This window comes from Sphaeramia orbicularis, chromosome 18 (assembly GCF_902148855.1).
Source record: "Sphaeramia orbicularis chromosome 18, fSphaOr1.1, whole genome shotgun sequence".
Lineage (NCBI taxonomy): Eukaryota > Metazoa > Chordata > Actinopteri > Kurtiformes > Apogonidae > Sphaeramia > Sphaeramia orbicularis.
This window is the reverse complement of record NC_043974.1, coordinates 47,465,733-47,485,732: the sequence shown is the minus strand read 5'-3', so window position 1 is coordinate 47,485,732 and position 20,000 is coordinate 47,465,733. Positions and strand designations below refer to the sequence as shown.

Below are 20,000 nucleotides of genomic sequence, written 5' to 3'. Positions count from 1 at the left end.
GTTAGTGTAGTTAGCGTCAGTGTAGTTAGCGTTAGTGTTAGTGTAGTTAGCGTCAGTGTAGTTAGCATCAGTGTAGTTAGTGTTAGTGTAGTTAGTGTCAGTGTAGTTAGCGTCAGTGTAGTTAGCGTCAGTATAGTTAGCGTCAGTGTAGTTAGCGTCAGTGTAGTTAGTGTTAGTGTAGTTAGCGTCAGTGTAGTTAGCGTCAGTGTAGTTAGCGTTAGTGTAGTTAGCGTCAGTATAGTTAGCGTCAGTGTAGTTAGCGTCAGTGTAATTAGCGTTAGTGCGTTGGTCTGGTGTTTGTTTCCGGTCGTCTACCTTGGTTTTTCATGATGTAATGAACGATCTGTCCAACGGTGTCGTTGTTGTCGCTGAAGGTGTCGTCGAGATCTGGAAAAACAGAAACACAAAATCAGAAAGTAAAGTTTTATCGTAAACTTTGACCAGTTTTAGGACAAAGTTTAATCTCATTCAGTGGAAAACTAAAGGACAGTGCAGTTGTTTGTCTTAATATTGACTGTAAAAAAAACGGTGTTTCTTTATGAATTTAACTTTACTGTCATGTTTTTGTCCAAAATAACGTCCTGTTGAACTCAACCGTAATCAGCCTCTGGGGGTTTTAGTGGAAAATGGGAATAAAAACAGAGAAAAGTAACAACAACGTTCCAGTATTTTAGCTAAATATCCTTTTTTCTCGTCTACGATGACTCTGGTCTACGAGGAAAACGAGAATAAATAATCCTGTAAATAAATGTGTAGAATGAGTCAGTGTTTGATGCAAATGACGCTGCCATGTGGACAAACCAGACATCCCATAATAAGTCCCTAACTGTGGGTTTGTTCGTCAGGTCAAAGTCCACAGACTGGTTTTACTCCAGTGGATTCACAGGGTCGATAAACGTCTGAGTTTATGAGTTTATGAGTCAGTCTTTCATCAGAAAACAGAAAAAACACCTCCAGTTTAGAGTCAGAGAAGAAACAGACGAGAGGAATTCAACTGTGAACATCATCTGAGGTTGAATCCAAACAGACTCAGATTTACTCGGCTGGATGGAATTCAGGCTTCGTTTTACTGTGATGTTTCAGCTTCTGCAAACCACAGGGGTTGCATTCAGCGTGACCTTTGACCTTAACATGTCTTTAACCCTTTAGTTCAGATGATAGGACATTTATGGCATTAATTTACTGAGGTGGAACAAATGTAAGAAAAAGAAGAGAAAAGAGCCACAAACAGAAAGACGGTGAAGCAAAACGTGAGCGAAAGAAACAAAATAACCAACAAAATGAACAAAAATAGACAAAATGATCTGAAATATAAACAAAAAGACAAAATAACCAACAAAATGAACAAAAATAGACAAAATGATCTGAAATATAAACAAAAAGACAAAATAACCAACAAAATGAACAAAAATAGACAAAATGATCTAAAAATAAACAAAACTGGACAAAATAATCAACAAAATGAACAAAAATATAAACAAAAATGGACAAAATAACCAACAAAATGAATGAAAATAGACAAAATGATCTAAAAATAAACAAAAATGGACAAAATAATCAACAAAATGAACAAAAATATAAACAAAAATGGACAAAATAACCAACAAAATGAACAAAAATAGACAAAATGATCTAAAAATATAAACAAAAAGACAAAATAATCAACAAAAAGAAAAAAAATATAAACAAAAATGGACAAAATAACCAACAAAATGAACAAAAATAGACAAAATGATCTAAAAATAAACAAAAATGGACAAAATAATCAACAAAATGAACAAAAATATAAACAAAAATGGACAAAATAACCAACAAAATTAGCAAAAATAGACAAAATGATCTAAAATATAAACAAAAAGACAAAATAATCAACAAAAAGAAAAAAAATATAAACAAAAATGGACAAAATAACCAACAAAATGAACAAAAATAGACAAAATGATCTAAAAATAAACAAAAATGGACAAAATAATCAACAAAATGAACAAAAATATAAACAAAAATAAACAAAATAACCAACAAAATGAACGAAAATAGACAAAATGATCTAAAATATAAACAAAACTGGACAAAATAATCAACAAAATGAACAAAAATATAAACAAAAATGGACAAAATAATGAACAAAATGAAGAAAAATAGACAAAATGATCTAAAATATAAACAAAAATGAACTAAATAACCGACCAAATGACCCAAAAGGACCACCTTAGTGAAAGTGTCAGTGGTTTTGGGTGGATCCAGGTCTATTTAAGTGGATCAGACCTGATGTCATCGATAAAATGTGTCCTGAACTAAAACATAAAAACATTTCAGTCCTAGTCTGGACTGAACCTATGGAACAGGTTCCACTAGTAGTCCATTATTCCTGCTCATCTGTACTTTGTCATCCAGTGAAACTCATTCATCTCATGCATTATATTATATTATATTATGTTATATTGTATTACATTATTAAATTATATTGTATTATATATATATATATATATATATATATTTTTTTTTTTTTTTTTTTTTATTTATTTATTTATTTATTTTTTTGTAATATTAATCACTCTTTTCCTGTTACTCTTTGAAATTTCCTTTGGGATTCATAACCTGTTCTGGTTCTGGTTCTGATTGTGAGGGTCTGGGTCTGGGTCTGGGTCTGGGTGTGGGCCGGTCTGTGACCTTTGACCTCTGGTCCAGTTTCCTGTGCAGGACCACCGCCGTCGGATACTGAAACAATGTCAGGGAGGAGCTTCCTGTTAATCGCATTAATCAGTAAACCTGGTCCAGGGGGGTCCAGTCCTGATGGAAGGAACCTGCACAGACTGAAACCTGGTCCAGGGGGGTCCAGTCCTGATGGAAGGAACCTGCACAGACTGAAACCTGGTCCAGGGGGGTCCAGTCCTGATGGAAGGAACCTGCACAGACTGAAACCTGGTCCAGGGGGGTCCAGTCCTGATGGAAGGAACCTGCACAGACTGAAACCTGGTCCAGGGGGGTCCAGTCCTGATGGAAGGAACCTGCACAGACTGAAACCTGGTCCAGGGGGTCCAGTCCTGATGGAAGGAACCTGCACAGACTGAAACCTGGTCCAGGGGGGTCCAGTCCTGATGGAAGGAACCTGCACAGACTGAAACCTGGTCCAGGGGGGTCCAGTCCTGATGGAAGGAACCTGCACAGACTGAAACCTGGTCCAGGGGGGTCCAGTCCTAATGGAAGGAACCTGCACAGACTGAAACCTGGTCCAGGGGGGTCCAGTCCTGATAGAAGGAACCTGCACAGACTGAAACCTGGTCCAGGGGGGTCCAGTCCTAATGGAAGGAACCTGCACAGACTGAAACCTGGTCCAGGGGGGTCCAGTCCTGATGGAAGGAACCTGCACAGACTGAAACCTGGTCCAGGGGGGTCCAGTCCTGATGGAAGGAACCTGCACAGACTGAAACCTGGTCCAGGGGGGTCCAGTCCTGATGGAAGGAACCTGCACAGACTGAAACCGGATCCAAACCCAGACCCGCTGACGTCTACGAGGCCTTTCACTCTTTTGTTTGGACCGATGAAAGGAAACAGGTTTGTCCTGTTGAGGACAAAAGGACAGGACTGAAGTGGACTGACAGAAAAAGAACTCACACCTGGACCAGCTGGACCAGATGGACCACAGGTGGACCACAGGTGGACCAGGTGGACCACTGACCCACACCAGGGGGCAGAGCAATGACCAACACCAAGGGGCGGAGCTAGAGGGGAATGACTGACACCAGGGGGCGGAGCTAGAGGGGAATGACTGACACCAGGGGGCGGAGTTAGAGGGGAATGACTGACACCAATGGGCGGAGCTAGAGGGGAATGACTGACACCAGTGGGCGGAGTTAGAGGGGAATGACTGACACCAGGGGGCGGAGTTAGAGGGGAATGGCTGACACCAATGGGCGGAGCTACAGGGGAATGACTAACACCAGTGGGCGGAGCAAGTGGACACAAAAATGACCAAACGATCAACAAAATGACCAAAGCCGTTTAAAATACTGTTGTTTGATTGAACTCCTGTCAGGTGTTTCTACTTGGGCCGTTTGTTGTCATGGGGTCAAAGGTCACAGGAAATGGTGACTTGAACCTTTAGAACACATGTAGGTCAGCTGTGTAGAATCTGAAATACCCATATATGATCATTTGAGTCTCAGACTGTGTAGACTGTATATTTACATGTATGTATTTGTGTCGTAGATGGTTGTGAGGCTGAAGCGGCTGTAGTGTACGTTTCTGCGCTTCATGGTGTTTTTAATATTCCAGTGGACGACAGGACGGTGGGTCTGATACGTCCACGTCTGTCTGTCCACGCCGTTTAATTATCTCCACATTATTATTATTAATATGACGACAAGCTCAGGGTTTGTCCTTCAAAGGCCAGTGTTTGAGGAAAAGGACGATTCAGAGTCAGAACGAGGACGTTTAACACCAGGACGTCAACGACTCCACAGTCCAACACCAGTCCAACAGCAGAGTAATCTGAGTCCAACAGCAGAGTAATCTGAGTCCTACAGCAGAGTAATCTGAGTCCGACAGCAGAGTAATCTGAGTCCAAGAGCAGAGTAATCTGAGTCCGACAGCAGAGTAATCTGAGTCCAACAGCAGAGTAATCTGAGTCCAACAGCAGAGTAATCTGAGTCCAAGAGCAGTGTAATCTGAGTCCAACACCAGAGTAATCTGAGTCCAAGAGCAGAGTAATCTGAGTCCAACACCAGAGTAATCTGAGTCCAACAGCAGAGTAATCTGAGTCCAACACCAGAGTAATCTGAGTCCAAGAGCAGAGTAATCTGAGTCCAACACCAGAGTAATCTGAGTCCAAGAGCAGAGTAATCTGAGTCCAACACCAGAGTAATCTGAGTCCAAGAGCAGTGTAATCTGAGTCCAAAAGCAGTGTAATCTGAGTCCAACAGCAGAGTAATCTGAGTCCAAAAGCAGTGTAATCTGAGTCCAAGAGCAGAGTAATCTGAGTACAAGAGCAGTGTAATCTGAGTCCAAAAGCAGTGTAATCTGAGTCCAACAGCAGAGTAATCTGAGTCCAACAGCAGAGTAATCTGAGTCCAAGAGCAGAGTAATCTGAGTCCAACAGCAGAGTAATCTGAGTCTAACAGCAGAGTAATCTGAGTCCAACAGCAGAGTAATCTGAGTCCAACAGCAGAGTAATCTGAGTCCAACAGCAAAGTAATCTGAGTCCAACAGCAGAGTAATCTGAGTCCAACAGCAGAGTAACCTGAGTCCAACAGCAAAGTAATCTGAGTCCAACACCAGAGTAATCTGAGTCTAACAGCAGAGTAATCTGAGTCCAACAGCAAAGTAATCTGAGTCCAACAGCAGAGTAATCTGAGTCTAACAGCAGAGTAATCTGAGTCCAACAGCAGAGTAATCTGAGTCTAACAGCAGAGTAATCTGAGTCTAACAGCAGAGTAATCTGAGTCTAATATGAGGAATGTGTCATGTATGTGACAGTCCACGTGTCCAGACTCTGTGGACCTGTTGAATCCAGGTGTTTGTGTTCTAACTGGTCTGGATCTGAAACATTCAGGAACATCCAGTGAATCTGTGTCTTCCTCTCATGAGTCGAACCCACATGAAGTCACATGATCAGGACAGGAAGTGGACAAGCTCACGTACACTGAGTCATGTGGACGACGCCTTCTGCATTTACCAAACAACATCTGAGGACAACGGTCCAGTTCCACATCCAGACCAGTATGATCTGAAGTGGGTCAGAACCAGGACGGTCCAGTTCCACATCCAGACCAGTATGATCTGAAGTGGGTCAGAACCAGGACGGTCCAGTTCCACATCCAGACCAGTATGATCTGAAGCGGGCCAGAACCAGGACGGTCCAGTTCCACATTCAGACCAGTGTGATCTGAAGTGGGTCAGAACCAGGAGAAGAACTGAAGAACCCAGAAATAATGACAACGAATGTTTGTCCATTTTAGTGCAAAAATAATAACATTAAATTATGAAAATATTTACATTTACAAACTATCCAAACCAAAAAGATGTGAATACGCTGAAAAAACTGAAATGTCTGAAGAAAATCAGTGTAACTGAACAAATATCACAGCTCAGTTTATCATTTATACAGATCAGATCAAAGGTACTAAACATGTAATAACAGACAGAACATGGGTCCAATTACAGTTCATTTACTTTAGACAGTTCAGGTTCATATGGGTTCAGATAATCTACATTTTATTATTAAAGGATAGTTTGTAAATGTTTTGTTTTTTTAATTAAAATATATTTTGTATTTTTTTTTGTTTTATTTTTTTATTTATTTAGTTTGTTTTTTGGTTTATTCATTTATTTATTTATAATTTTTTAAATTTAATTTAATTTATTTATTTAAATTAATTATTTTATTTATTTATTTTTTTATTTTAAATGTAAATGTCAATATTTTCATAATTTCATGTTATTTTGCACTAAATCAAATACAATATTTAATAACTGTCATTATTTATAGACATATAATATGTTTACATTAAAGTAAATGTGCAGTCATTATGTATTTTTTTTTATCTATTTAGTTTAGTTTTTTATTTTATTTTATTTATTTATTATTATTTTTTTAATTTTTAGTTTTTATTGAAGATTTATTTAAGATTTTCTTCATCCTGCTCCTTTTTGACCATGGGTGTGTGCATGTTGTTCTCTTGATGATTATTGAATGTTTGTTGATGAAACGCACAACCATGAATGAAATAAATGAACACATTTATTTTTATTAATTTATTTTAATTTATTATTATTATTATTATTATTATTATTATTATTATTATTATTATTATTATTTTAAATGTAAATGTAAATATTTTCATAATGTCATGTTCTTTTTGCATTAAAACAAATACAATATTTTCTCGTCATTAATCACAGACATATTTGCTGACGTTACATTAAAGGTGCATCATTCCTTAAAGGTTCTGCTGTTATTGTTGGACTTTAGATCACATGGTTCTGTTTGTGGAACCTGAGCTCAATCCTCTTTGACGTCATCGTATGTTCATATGTTCAGTTTCACTTTTGGCGGATCGGACCCTTTGGCGTCCGGTTTTGACACACCGCGGCGGTCTAAGCGTCCTCACCTCCCATCTCGACGTCCCGATCCAGTCCTTGGTACTGGTCCTTGTCCAGGTCCTGGTCCTGGTCCTGGTCCTGGGCCTCGGTCGTACAACGGTAACCCTTCCTCTTCAACACGTGACAGATGACCACGCCCAGCAGACCCAGCAGGAAGAACGCCGGCACCAGCACGAACGCCGTCTGGTCCACCGAGCTGCTGCCACGCCCACCGCCTTCAGGGGGCGTGGCCTGACCCGCTACAGGACACAGGAGACGAGGGTTAGAATAGAGGACCGCTGATCACCTGTTGATGCTCCGCCCACTTCAGCCCCTCCCACACAGACGACACAGGCCCCTACTGTAAAGTGTTCTATAGTGTTGGAAAACTCCAGTTTACCAAAATACCATTTTTGTCGAGTTGTTGTTATGACCATATTTGGTGACGAGGGTGGAGCTGAGGAAGTGCTGGTGTAATTTTCATCTTTTGCGTTGCTTTCATTTTTTTGCGTCATCTTTGTCCTGTTGGGTATTTTATGAATATTTCCAAACCACAAATAACTGTTTTTACATTAGATCTGGAAGTGACCATATTTGGGAAAGAGGGTGGGGCTGAGGAAGTGTAAGGTATGACATCACTATTATTTACTGTATTTTTAGGTTGTTTGTGTCATGTTGCATCTTTTAATTCGCTTTAATTTTATTGCAATTTTTCACAGTCCTTTCACCTGCGATCTTGTACGTTTCTTTCATCGCATAGCATATAAGTGACCTTATTAGGGAAAAGAGGGCGGAGCTAAGGCAGCAAAAGGTTTGACGTCTTCATCTCTTTCAATCTTTTACGTCACTTTTGTTTTAAAGGGTTCGGGTTTAGTTTTCGTTACTTTCATCAGTTGTGTCTTTTACATCATTATTGTCTTTTCGCAGGTTTTCATGTTGATTTATTATTTTTGCGTTTTTCACGTCAACTTTGTCTAGTATTTTATTTCATTTTTTTGTTTTCATCATGTTGAGGGTTTTTTTTGTTGATTATATTGTTTAGCATTTTTTACATCGGTTTTGTCTTTTCGTGTTCTTACGCCGATTGCATTTTGTGTTTTTTCATCGTGGTCTTGTGTCTTTCAACTTGTTTGCGTACTATTTTTCTATGTTTGGAGTCTGCAGTGACCATATTTGGTAAAGAGGGTGGAGCTGAGGAAGTGCTGGTGTAATTTTCATCTTTTACGTTGCTTTCATTTTTTTGCATCATTTTTGTCCTGTTCCGTATTTTACAAATATTTCCAAAAACACAAATAACCATCTGTTTTTACGTTTGACCTGGAAGTGACCATATTTGGGAAAGAGGGCGGGGCTGAGGAAGTGTAAGGTATGACATCGCTTGTATTTACTGTATTTTTAGGTTGTTTATGTCGTGTTGCGTCTTTTAATTCCCTTTCATTCTATCGTGATTTTTTTACGTTTCTTTTATTGCGTAGCATATAAGTGACCTTATTTGGGAAAAGAGGGTGGAGCTAAGGAAGGACAAGGTTTAACGCCTTCATCTTGTTCAATCTTTTTGTCACTTGTTTTAAAGCGTTCGGGTTTAGTTTTCGTTACTTTCATCAGTTGCGTCTTTTACATCGTTATTATCTTACTTCAGTTTTTTACGTTGATTTTGTTTTTCACGTCTACTTTGTCCTGTGTTTTGTTTTTTTGTTATTTTTATCATGTTGTTTTTTGTCAATTACGTTGTTTAGCATTTTTTACATCAATTCTGTCTTTTCGTGTTCGTACGTCGATTGCATCTTGTGTTCTTTCATCGTGCGTTTTTCACCTTGTTTGCGTTTTCTATGTTTGGAGTCCGCAGTGACCATATTTGGGAAAAGGGGCGGAGCTAAGGAAAAGCAGGGCGTAACGCTTGCTAGGTTAGCATTCGGTTTAGCTAACTACTAACTTTTTCTCTATTCTATATTTTATGTCGATGCTCTTCATTTTCAGATCAAAATCTGCAACATCGTTCTGGAAACTTCCAAACTAACGCTCCAGTCTGTTTTTTTCAGTTTTTTCAGGCCTCCCAGCTGTCAATCAAAGCCCACAGGTCACATGACAGAGCCTGTGTTGTCCACATGAACCCAGTGAACCCACACACACACACACACACACACACACACACACACACACACACACACACACACACACTGGAACGAACAGCTGAAGGACTTAAAGCCCATTAACGCCCTGATTACACTGAGCATGCTCCGACCTTGGGCCTGTCATTGGTTAATCTAGTGAAGGACGTCCCCCTGTGGGTCCATGTGGTGTCCAGGGACAGATGGATGGATGGATGGATGGATGGGGGAATGAAAGGATGAATAGATGAATGAATGATGGATGGATGGATGGATGGATGAGGGAATGAAAGGATGAATAGATGAATGAATTAAAGGATGGATGGATGGACGGGCAGACGGATGGATGAAAGGAAAGGATGGATGGATGGATGGGGGAATGAAAGGGTGAATAGATGAATGAATGATGGATGGATGGATGGATGGATGAGGGAATGAAAGGATGAATAGATGAATGAATGAAGGGATGGATGGATGGATGGATGAGGGAATGAAAGGATGAATAGATGAATGAATGAAAGGATGGATGGATGGATGGATGGATGGATGGATGGATGAGGGAATGAAAGGATGAATAGATGAATGAATGAAAGGATGGATGGATGGATGAATGGATGGATGGAAGAGGGAATGAAAGGATGGATGGACAGATGGATGGAAGAGTGAATGAAAGGATGAATAGATGAATGAATTAAAGGACGGATGGATGGACGGATAGACGGATGGATGAAATGAAAGGATGGATGGATGGATGGATGGATGAGGGAATGAAAGGATGAATAGATGAAAGGATGGATGGACAGACGGAAGAGGGAATGAAAGGATGGATGGACAGATGGATGGAAGAGTGAATGAAAGGATGACTAGATGAATGAATTAAAGGACGGATGGACGGACGGACAGACGGATGGATGAAATGAAAGGATGGATGGATGAGGGAATGAAAGGATGAATAGATGAATGAATGAAGGGATGGATGGATGGATGGATGGATGAGGGAATGAAAGGATGAATAGATGAATGAATGAAAGGATGGATGGATAGATGAGGGAATGAAAGGATGAATAGATGAATGAATGAAAGGATGGATGGATGGATGGATGGATGGATGGATGAATGGATGGATGGAAGAGGGAATGAAAGGATGGATGGACAGATGGATGGAAGAGTGAATGAAAGGATGAATAGATGAATGAATTAAAGGACGGATGGATGGACGGATAGACGGATGGATGAAATGAAAGGATGGATGGATGGATGGATGGATGAGGGAATGAAAGGATGAATAGATGAAAGGATGGATGGACAGACGGAAGAGGGAATGAAAGGATGACTAGATGAATGAATGAAAGGATGGATGGATGGATGGATGGATGAATGGATGGATGGAAGAGGGAATGAAAGGATGGATGGACAGATGGATGGAAGAGTGAATGAAAGGATGAATAGATGAATGAATTAAAGGACGGATGGATGGACGGATAGACGGATGGATGAAATGAAAGGATGGATGGATGGATGGATGGATGAGGGAATGAAAGGATGAATAGATGAAAGGATGGATGGACAGACGGAAGAGGGAATGAAAGGATGACTAGATGAATGAATTAAAGGACGGATGGACGGACGGACAGACGGATGGATGAAATGAAAGGATGGATGGAAGAGGGAATGAAAGGATGAATAGATGAAAGGATGGATGGATGGAAGAGGGAATGAATAGATGAACAGATGAATGAATGAAAGGATGGATGAATAGATGAATAGATGAAAGGATGGACCAGCTGATTTTTACTTGTTTTTTTACTTGTTGTGTCTTTTGCGTCCTTTTTATCTTGTGTGTTATTAGGTGTTTTTTGTCGGTTCTTTTGTGTTGTTTTGTTGTTGTTGTTTGTTTTTTTTCTTATTGCGTCTTTGCGTTTAGCTAACACCACTTTGGAACTGTAACGTTAAGTGTCTTGACTCATTTGCGTTAATAATCCCAATCACAGCCCACCGACTCTGACTCTGAATCATGAACTGAACAGTTCCACAGTGAAACACATGAACACCTGGATGATTGACAGCAGAGCTCCCACACTTCTGTACACACTGTAGGCCACGCCCCCCTGAGGATCCTCAACTACATGACACATTCCAGTTCAAACACACAACAGGCCTTTGAAGAGAGGACGGACAAACTGAAGACAAACTGAAGACAGACCAGAGGACAGACAAACTGAAGACAAAAACAAACTGAAGACAAAAACAAACTGAAGACAAACTGAAGACAGACCAGAGGACAGACAAACTGAAGACAAAAACAAACTGAAGACAAAAACAAACTGAAGACAAACTGAAGACAGACCAGAGGACAGACAAACTGAAGACAAAAACAAACTGAAGACAAACTGAAGACAAAAACAAACTGAAGACAAACTGAAGACAAACTGAGACAAACTGAAGACAAAAACAAACTGAAGACAAACTGAAGACAGAGACAAACTGAAGACAAACTGAAGACAAACTGAGACAAACTGAAGACAAAAACAAACTGAAGACAAACTGAGACAAACTGAAGACAAAAACAAACTGAAGACAAACTGAAGACAGAGACAAACTGAAGACAAACTGAAGACAAACTGAGACAAACTGAGACAAACTGAAGACAAAAACAAACTGAAGACAAAAACAAACTGAAGACAAACTGAAGACAAAAACAAACTGAAGACAAACTGAAGACAAACTGAGACAAACTGAAGACAAAAACAAACTGAAGACAAACTGAAGACAGAGACAAACTGAAGACAAACTGAAGACAAACTGAGACAAACTGAGACAAACTGAAGACAAAAACAAACTGAAGACAAAAACAAACTGACGACAAACTGAAGACAAAAACAAACTGAAGACAAACTGAAGACAAACTGAAGACAAACTGAAGACAAAAACAAACTGAAGACAAACTGAAGACAAAAACAAACTGAAGACAAACTGAAGACAGAGACAAACTGAAGACAAACTGAAGACAAACTGAAGACAGAGACAAACTGAAGACAAACTGAAGACAAACTGAAGACAAAAACAAACTGAAGACAAAACAAACTGACGACAAACTGAAGACAAACTGAAGACAAACTGAAGACAAACTGAAGACAAAAACAAACTGAAGACAAACTGAAGACAAAAACAAACTGACGACAAACTGAAGACAGAGACAAACTGAAGACAAACTGAAGACAAACTGAAGACAAAAACAAACTGAAGACAAACTGAAGACAAACTGAAGACAAAAACAAACTGAAGACAAACTGAAGACAAAAACAAACTGAAGACAAACTGAAGACAAAAACAAACTGAAGACAAACTGAAGACAAACTGAAGACAAACTGAAGACAAAAACAAACTGAAGACAAACTGAAGACAAACTGAAGACAAAAACAAACTGAAGACAAACTGAAGACAGAGACAAACTGAAGACAAACTGAAGACAAACTGAAGACAAAAACAAACTGAAGACAAACTGAAGACAAACTGAAGACAAAAACAAACTGAAGACAAAAACAAACTGAAGACAAACTGAAGACAGAGACAAACTGAAGACAAACTGAAGACAAACTGAAGACAAAAACAAACTGAAGACAAACTGAAGACAAACTGTCCATAATATCCTCAGGTGCAGAATAATACTAAATGTTCTCCGTCACAGAATGACGTAAAAAACAAAGACCTAATGATGTTCAGCCCATGTGTGTTCTACTACTACTCCTTAGTTGTCTTCTTTTTCTCGTTCTTTGTTTTCTTCTCCTCCATCTTCACCCCCTCCTTTGTCTTGTCCTTCTCCTCCTCCTCCTTCTTTCACAGTTTCACTTCTTCTTTTTGGTCTTTCAGTGGGCACTAAACGTGTCGACATCAGCAGACTTCTTTAAAATCACTGCTCAGAGGATGTGGTTCAGCTGCAGATGTTCATCCCTGTCACCCACTGGTCCGTCAGGTTTAGCTCCACCCTCTGTTTGTCCAATTATTCTCTTAATCCCCTGATGAACACAGACTAATACCTGGAAACTGAACCAAAGGAGAAGGTCTCCATTTACTGCTCAGCCTACGTTCCTACCCCCATCTGTGGTCATGAGCTGTGGGTCAGGACCGAAAGGACCAGATCCAGGATACAAGCGGTCTAAAAGGGTTTCCTCCGTAGAGTGGGTGGGTCCACCCTTAGGGATAGGGGGAGGAGCTCAGTCAGGAGGGAGGAGCTTAGAGTAGAACCGCTGCTCCTCCACATCCAGAGGAACCAGCTGAGGTGGATCAGACGTCTGGTTCAGATCCTCCTGGACTCCTCCCTGGGGAGGTGTTCCGGTCATGTCCCACCAGGAGGAGACCTGAGGAAGACCTAGGACACGCTGGAGAGACTATGACTGTGGACTGGACTGGGAACACCTGGGGTCCACCTGGAAGAGCTGGAGGAGGAGTCTGAGGAGAGGGAGGAGTCTGAGGAGAGGGAGGAGACTGAAGAGAGGGAGGAGTCTGAAGAGAGGGAAGTCTGAGGAGAAGGAGGAGACTGAAGAGAGGGAGGAGTCTGAAGAGAGGGAAGTCTGAGGAGAGGGAGGAGACTGAAGAGAGGGAGGAGTCTGAGGAGAGGGAAGAGTCTGAGGAGAGGGAAGAGTCTGAGGAGAGGGAGGAGTCTGAGGAGAGGGAGGAGTCTGAAGAGAGGGAAGAGTCTGAAGAGAGGGAGGAGTCTGAGGAGAGGGAAGAGTCTGAGGAGAGGGAGGAGTCTGAAGAGAGGGAAGAGTCTGAAGAGAGGGAGGAGTCTGAGGAGAGGGAGGAGTCTGAGGAGAGGGAGGAGACTGAAGAGAGGGAGGAGTCTGAAGAGAGGGAGGAGTCTGAGAAGAGGGAGGAGACTGAGGAGAGGGAGGAGTCTGAAGAGAGGGAAGTCTGGGGAGAGGGAGGAGTCTGAAGAGAGGGAGGAGTCTGAGGAGAGGGAAGTCTGAAGAGAGGGAGGAGTCTGAGGAGAGGGAAGTCTGAAGAGAGGGAGGAGTCTGAGGAGAGGGAAGTCTGGGGAGAGGGAGGAGTCTGAGGAGAGGGAGGAGTCTGAGGAGAGGGAGGAGTCTGAAGAGAGGGAGGAGTCTGAAGAGAGGGAAGTCTGAGGAGAGGGAGGAGTCTGAGGAGAGGGAGGAGTCCAGATCTCTTCTGTGTTTCTTCCGTTCTGGGTTTTTGGGTAATTTTTTTTACTTGGTTGTTGGTTTTATGTTTGGTTTGCTTTTGGGTGGTTTAACCCCTGGATTCAACGTGTCCACAGACTTTTGGACACATAATGAATGACATCCATGCTACCATGGCTAACATCTGTCATTACTTCCTCCATCTGTCTGTTTTTGTCCTAAATACCAGATCTGATCCATTAAACCATGGGAGTGGATCTCAGCCGTCACTTCACCACAACATCACATTAGAGTGAAAGGCTGTGGGTTTAAAACTGTTCTGGGGTTCAAGGTGGATCATTTATTCACAAACACACATTTTACTGCAGCTGAAAACCTGAACGTCCACACTTTTTCTAAATCACTGTCATCTGAACACGTTCCATCCATCAACAGCGAACGCAAGAAACTGGAGACGAAGACGCAGAAGAAAGGCTGAATTTAAAACCGGTTCCATGTGACGTAAACACATCCCAATGGAAACGACTGGAGGATGATCAGCTCTAATCCAGTGAACCCCAGGAAAACAAGGCAAGTTTATTTGTGTCGCACATTTCAGCAACAAGGCAATTCAAGGAGCTTCACACAGGACATGAAATACGACGACAGGGAAAAAGAAACACATTTAAAACATTAAAAGGTGATTAAATACAGCAAGTAAGAAAACAAGACCTAAAATCAAAAATAAAATAAAAATAAAAATAAAAATAAAATTAAAAATTAAAAAACACACATTAAAGTAAGAGTTGCAGTGCAGAGTTTCAAAAGAGAATGTAAAATTTAAAAAGTCCAAATCCTTTTAGTCAGCAGCAGCAGTGAACAGGTGAGTCTGGAACCTGGACTGAACAGAACTCAGATCTCAGACCTGATATTTTCTGGTAGTTTGTTCCAGATCTACGGAGCATAGAAACTGAACGCTGATTCTCCAGGTTTAGTTCTGACTTTGGGAACACAGAGCAGACCTGCACCAGATGACCTGAGTGGTCTGGATGGTTCAGACTGGACTAGAAGGTCTCTGATGGATTTTGGGCCTAAACCATTCAGTGTTTTATATGCGAGTAAGAGAATTTTGAAGTCTGTTCTCTGCGAGACAGGGACCAGTGTAGAGACCTGAGAACTGGACTGATGTGGTCCAGTGTAGAGACCTGAGAACTGGACTGATGTGGTCCACTCTTTTGGTCTTAGTGAGGACTGGAGCAGCAGCATTCTGGATCAGCTGTGGTCGTCGGATAGACTTTTTAGGCAGACCACAGAAGATCCTGTTACAGTCGTCAACTCCACTAAAGATAAACAACGAAGATAAAACAACAACGACAACCAGCAGAACGTAGAACATACACACACACACACACACACACACACTCATCAAACTTCAACTGAAAACCAATTCAAAAAACCACAGACGATAAAAAACCACCACACTGTGATTAAAGTCAGCGTTTAAGAGGAAACTACAAATATATTCAACAACAAAAACATGTAAATCGGCTGTCAAACATGCCCCCCCCACCCCCAAAGGTTCCAGTCCGACCCCTGGGATGAATTTACACAGTGTCTAAATTCCACAGTCCAGGCTGTGGAACTCATGTTAGTGTGGGTTCCACATCCAGACCAATCTGATCTACAGTCCAATAAGAACAGCAGAAGAACCCACACAGAAGAACCACTGCACATTTACTACTGGGTTGGATGGACAAAATTATAGTACATTATGTCTGTAAATTGTACAAACGTCAAAATTTTTGTCTTTGTTTTAGTGCAAAAAATAACATTAAATTATGAAAATACTGAATTAAGCCAAAAAGAAAATCTTGAATTAAAGAAAAAAGGTTGAATTAAGCAAAAAAAAAAAAAAAAAAGTTTAAGCTTGAATTAAGGAAAAAATGTTGAATTAAGCAAAAAAAAAAAAAAAAAAAATTCAAGTAAAAAAAAAAAATCTTGAATTGAACAAAAGAAAATAAATTTAGCAAAAATCTTTAATTAGGCAAAAAAAAAATCTTTAAGTAAGAAAAAAAATCTTGAATTAAGCAAAAAAAAGCTTTAATTAAGGAAAAATGTTGAATTAAGCAAATAAATAAATAAATAAATCTTCAATTAAGTAAAAAAAAATAAAAATAAAAAAAAATCTGGAATTAAGCCAAAAAAAAAAAAAAAAGAAAAAAATTCTTAAATTTAGCAAAAAATCTTGAATTAACAACTTCAAATGTTTGTCTTTGTTTTAGTGCTAATACTAATAATACTAATCATACTAATACTACTACTACTACTACTAATAATTTTTATTTTTAATGCACTTTACATTTTTATCTAAAAATCTCAAAGTGCTAAAATCATATGAAATTCCGAAACTCTTTCCATTTCCAAACTCTCCTGTACCAATAAATGTGAATACCTGAACAAATGTGTCCAACCTGAAATGTCTGTATTAAATTCAGTCCAGTTTGAACTCTTTTCTTCCTGTTCCTCAGTGTTTAGTGTCTTTGGAGATCTGATCCAGAATGCACATGGACTAATGAGAAGTGGAGGAAGAAGACTGAGAAAATTACACTGATTTATCTGAAGAAATGTCCGTTTTTTTCAGTTTATTCACTTTTTTTTTTTTTTAATAGTTTATAAAAGTAAGTATTTTCATAATTTTGTGGGTGTTTTTTTGCACTGAAGCACAGACATAAATGTGCAGTTGTCATTCTTTCTGGGTTCTTCTGTTCTTATTCTCCTGGTTGGGTCCACTGCAGATCAGATCAGACTGAATGTGGAACCTGACAGAACAGGAGTTGGAGAACCCTGGTGTAAACGATGACAAAGTTTGTACAAGATGGAAAAAAACGATCACTACATCAGTTTATATCGTGATAAATACGACAGGGATTTAGTCTGTAAAGGTGATTTAGTTCCATCATCACCTAAAATACAACATATTTAAATGTTTCCATCTTTTCTTTGGTCACTTTCATCTTGTTTTACGTGTTTTATGTCGTTCTTCATCTTTTACAATAAAACCTCAAATAACTGAATTTGACTTCGAACCCAAACATTAGAACGTAGAACACAAACACACACTCATCAAACTTCAACTGAAAACCAATAAAAAAAATAAAAAAAAAACACAGAGACGATAAGAAAAACCACCAGAGTGTGATGAAAGTCAGTGTTTAAGAGGAAAATACAAATACATTAAACACCAAAAACATATAAATGATGACGAAGTTTGTACAAGATGGAAAAAAACGATCACAATATCAGTTTATATTGTAATAAATACAACGGGGATTTAGTCTGTAAAGTAGATTTAGCTCCATCATCACCTAAAATACAACATATTTGAGTGTTTCCATCTTGTTTTTGTCACTTTCATTTTGTTTTACATGTTTTATGTCGTTCATCTTTTACAGTAAAACCTCAAATAACTGAATTTGACTTCGAACCCAAACATTAACTGTGAGTGCAGCGACTGGAATCCAGCTTTTCTGTTTGTGGTCTTTACTTAAAACTTAGATTGACACAAACAAAAGATGAATTTCTAAATTAAATTACATGACGGTCAAAAGACTGTGAGGCTCCAGGCCTCCAGTTCCACTTCTCTTTCTTGACGTTTTATAATCTTAGCAGCCAATAGGATTGCATCACACAATGGTGTCAACACTTATACTATTATTGCTTAACATTCATGTAATATACATAAATTATTAATAATAAATCAAATCTAAATATAAATAGGATTTTTTAGCTGAAGCCCAAAAACTGTCTGTAACATTAACCTTTAACCTCTGCAGCAGGGCTGTCCAACTCAGTTTAGTTCAGGGGCCACGTTCAGCCTAATGGATCTACAGTGGGCTGGACCAGTAGAATAATATAAATAATAGGAAAAGAACTTTTGAGTGAAAAAAGTGAATTCCATAATGAAAATGTTTACATCTACGAATTGTACTTGAACATAACATGAACAAATATGAACAACCTGAAAATGCATTAGTAAAATAAGTGCGATGTTAACAATATTCCACCTTAGTTTATCATTTATAAATGTGGATCACAACTTACAGATCACAGTGGATCTACAAATACACAAAATATTAAATAACAAGTAGAATATTAATAAAATTCCACAGACTTCTCTTAAGACATTTCAGTTATTCACATTTTTTTTGTAAAAGGCTAGTCTGTAATTGTTAACATTTTTATATAATTTTACTTTTTTTTTTTACACTAAAACAGAGACAAATGTACAGTTTTCATTATTTCTAAGTTATTCTGACAGTATTTTACTGGTCTGACCCACTTCAGACTGAACTGACCTAAAATGACTCTAACATCCTTGACTGTTCATATATTCAGTACCATTTTTGCATTTCATAAATTCATCCCAGGGCCGGACCGGACCCTTTGGCGGGCCAGATTTGGCCCCCGGGCCGCATGTTTGACACCTGTGCTCTACAGAAACAGGCCTAACACTGATATTAAACCTAAATGTTGCATTGTTTCCTTCATGTTTTCACAGTTTTTCTGTGTTTTTCTGGTGTCATTTCTTTCCATTGCTCTCAGTGTAAATGTGTATTATACATTTATTAACTTATTAAACTACAGTTACAACCATTAAAGTGACATTAAAGCAGAATATTAAACTAGTTTTACAAAAGAAAAGCTCATTAATGTAAAAGTAATATTTATTCAGTGTTGGTATAAAACTGTAAATTCAGATTAAGTTCAAATTCTCTGTTTGTTTTTAATTGTTTTTCCACGTTTTCTGAGTCAAACTCTGACATTATTTAGGTGTAAAAGTCTGTAAACTCCATCTTTAAAGTCTTTTTTCTGTGTTTCTGTGTTTTATTCCAGTCCTTTGTCCACATTTGTCCACATTTGAACCCTTCAAACCAACTTTCCCCTCCTGCTCTCTCCTCTCTACACTGAACTTCTCAGATGCTGTTGGTTCTGCAGATGGATCCGTCTAACTCCTGGATCACACTTACGTGAAGAGGCGGTGGTGTTCGCCATCGAACCGACCGGGGCCGAGCTGGTTCCGACAGTCAGGTGTCCGTTAACGCCGTGGTGTCCAACTCCTGGTCCGATCGGAGCTAAAGGAGGGACACCGGGGATGACACGGACGTGTTTCCTGGTTCTCAAAGAGCGGATACGCCCTGGTTCCACCACTGACAACGGACAAGATGGGTGACTGTCGAACACTTCCGGTTTCGGAGGCGAAAGCTCTGCGAATTAGAAACAACGAATATTTATTCACAAATTTAAAATGACGATAAACATATGTAATAAAACGTATAATCTAGTTTGATTGGTTTTCGGGGTGTGGTTTTCCCGATTCAAATAATATTTTAATTCGGATAAATTCAGGGGAAACAGGAAATCTCGTGTTGTGCTAGCAGGTTAGCCTAGCTAATAATAATAATAATACGGTAATAAACGGCATTTTAGCAAAGAAGCTATGCGAGAAATTTTAAAGAAATAAAAAGTAAATATTAAGGAACCATGGATAATATCACATACAGAAGGACAAACAAATCTACTGACAGTTCTGTTTTTACACTCACTTCCTGCTTCTGTATTATCAATGAATTAGCAATAACGAATATTTATTCACAAATTAAAAATAACAATAAAGATATATAATAAAACGTATAAT

The 20,000-nt window shown here is 39.2% G+C and overlaps 1 protein-coding gene across 1 annotated transcript in view; it reads right to left on the bottom strand.

Annotated features, from left to right (window-relative positions):
- The window catches only part of rell1 (RELT like 1), a 57,470-nt gene that overhangs the window by 18,591 nt on the left and 18,879 nt on the right, over positions 1-20,000 (bottom strand). Inside the window, exons 3-5 of the mRNA XM_030161956.1 lie at positions 19,333-19,569; positions 7,110-7,340; positions 316-387 (exon numbers count right to left, since the gene is read on the bottom strand). Of these exons, the coding sequence (XP_030017816.1) occupies positions 316-387; positions 7,110-7,340; positions 19,333-19,569 (540 nt within the window). The remainder of the gene's footprint in view (positions 1-315; positions 388-7,109; positions 7,341-19,332; positions 19,570-20,000) is intronic.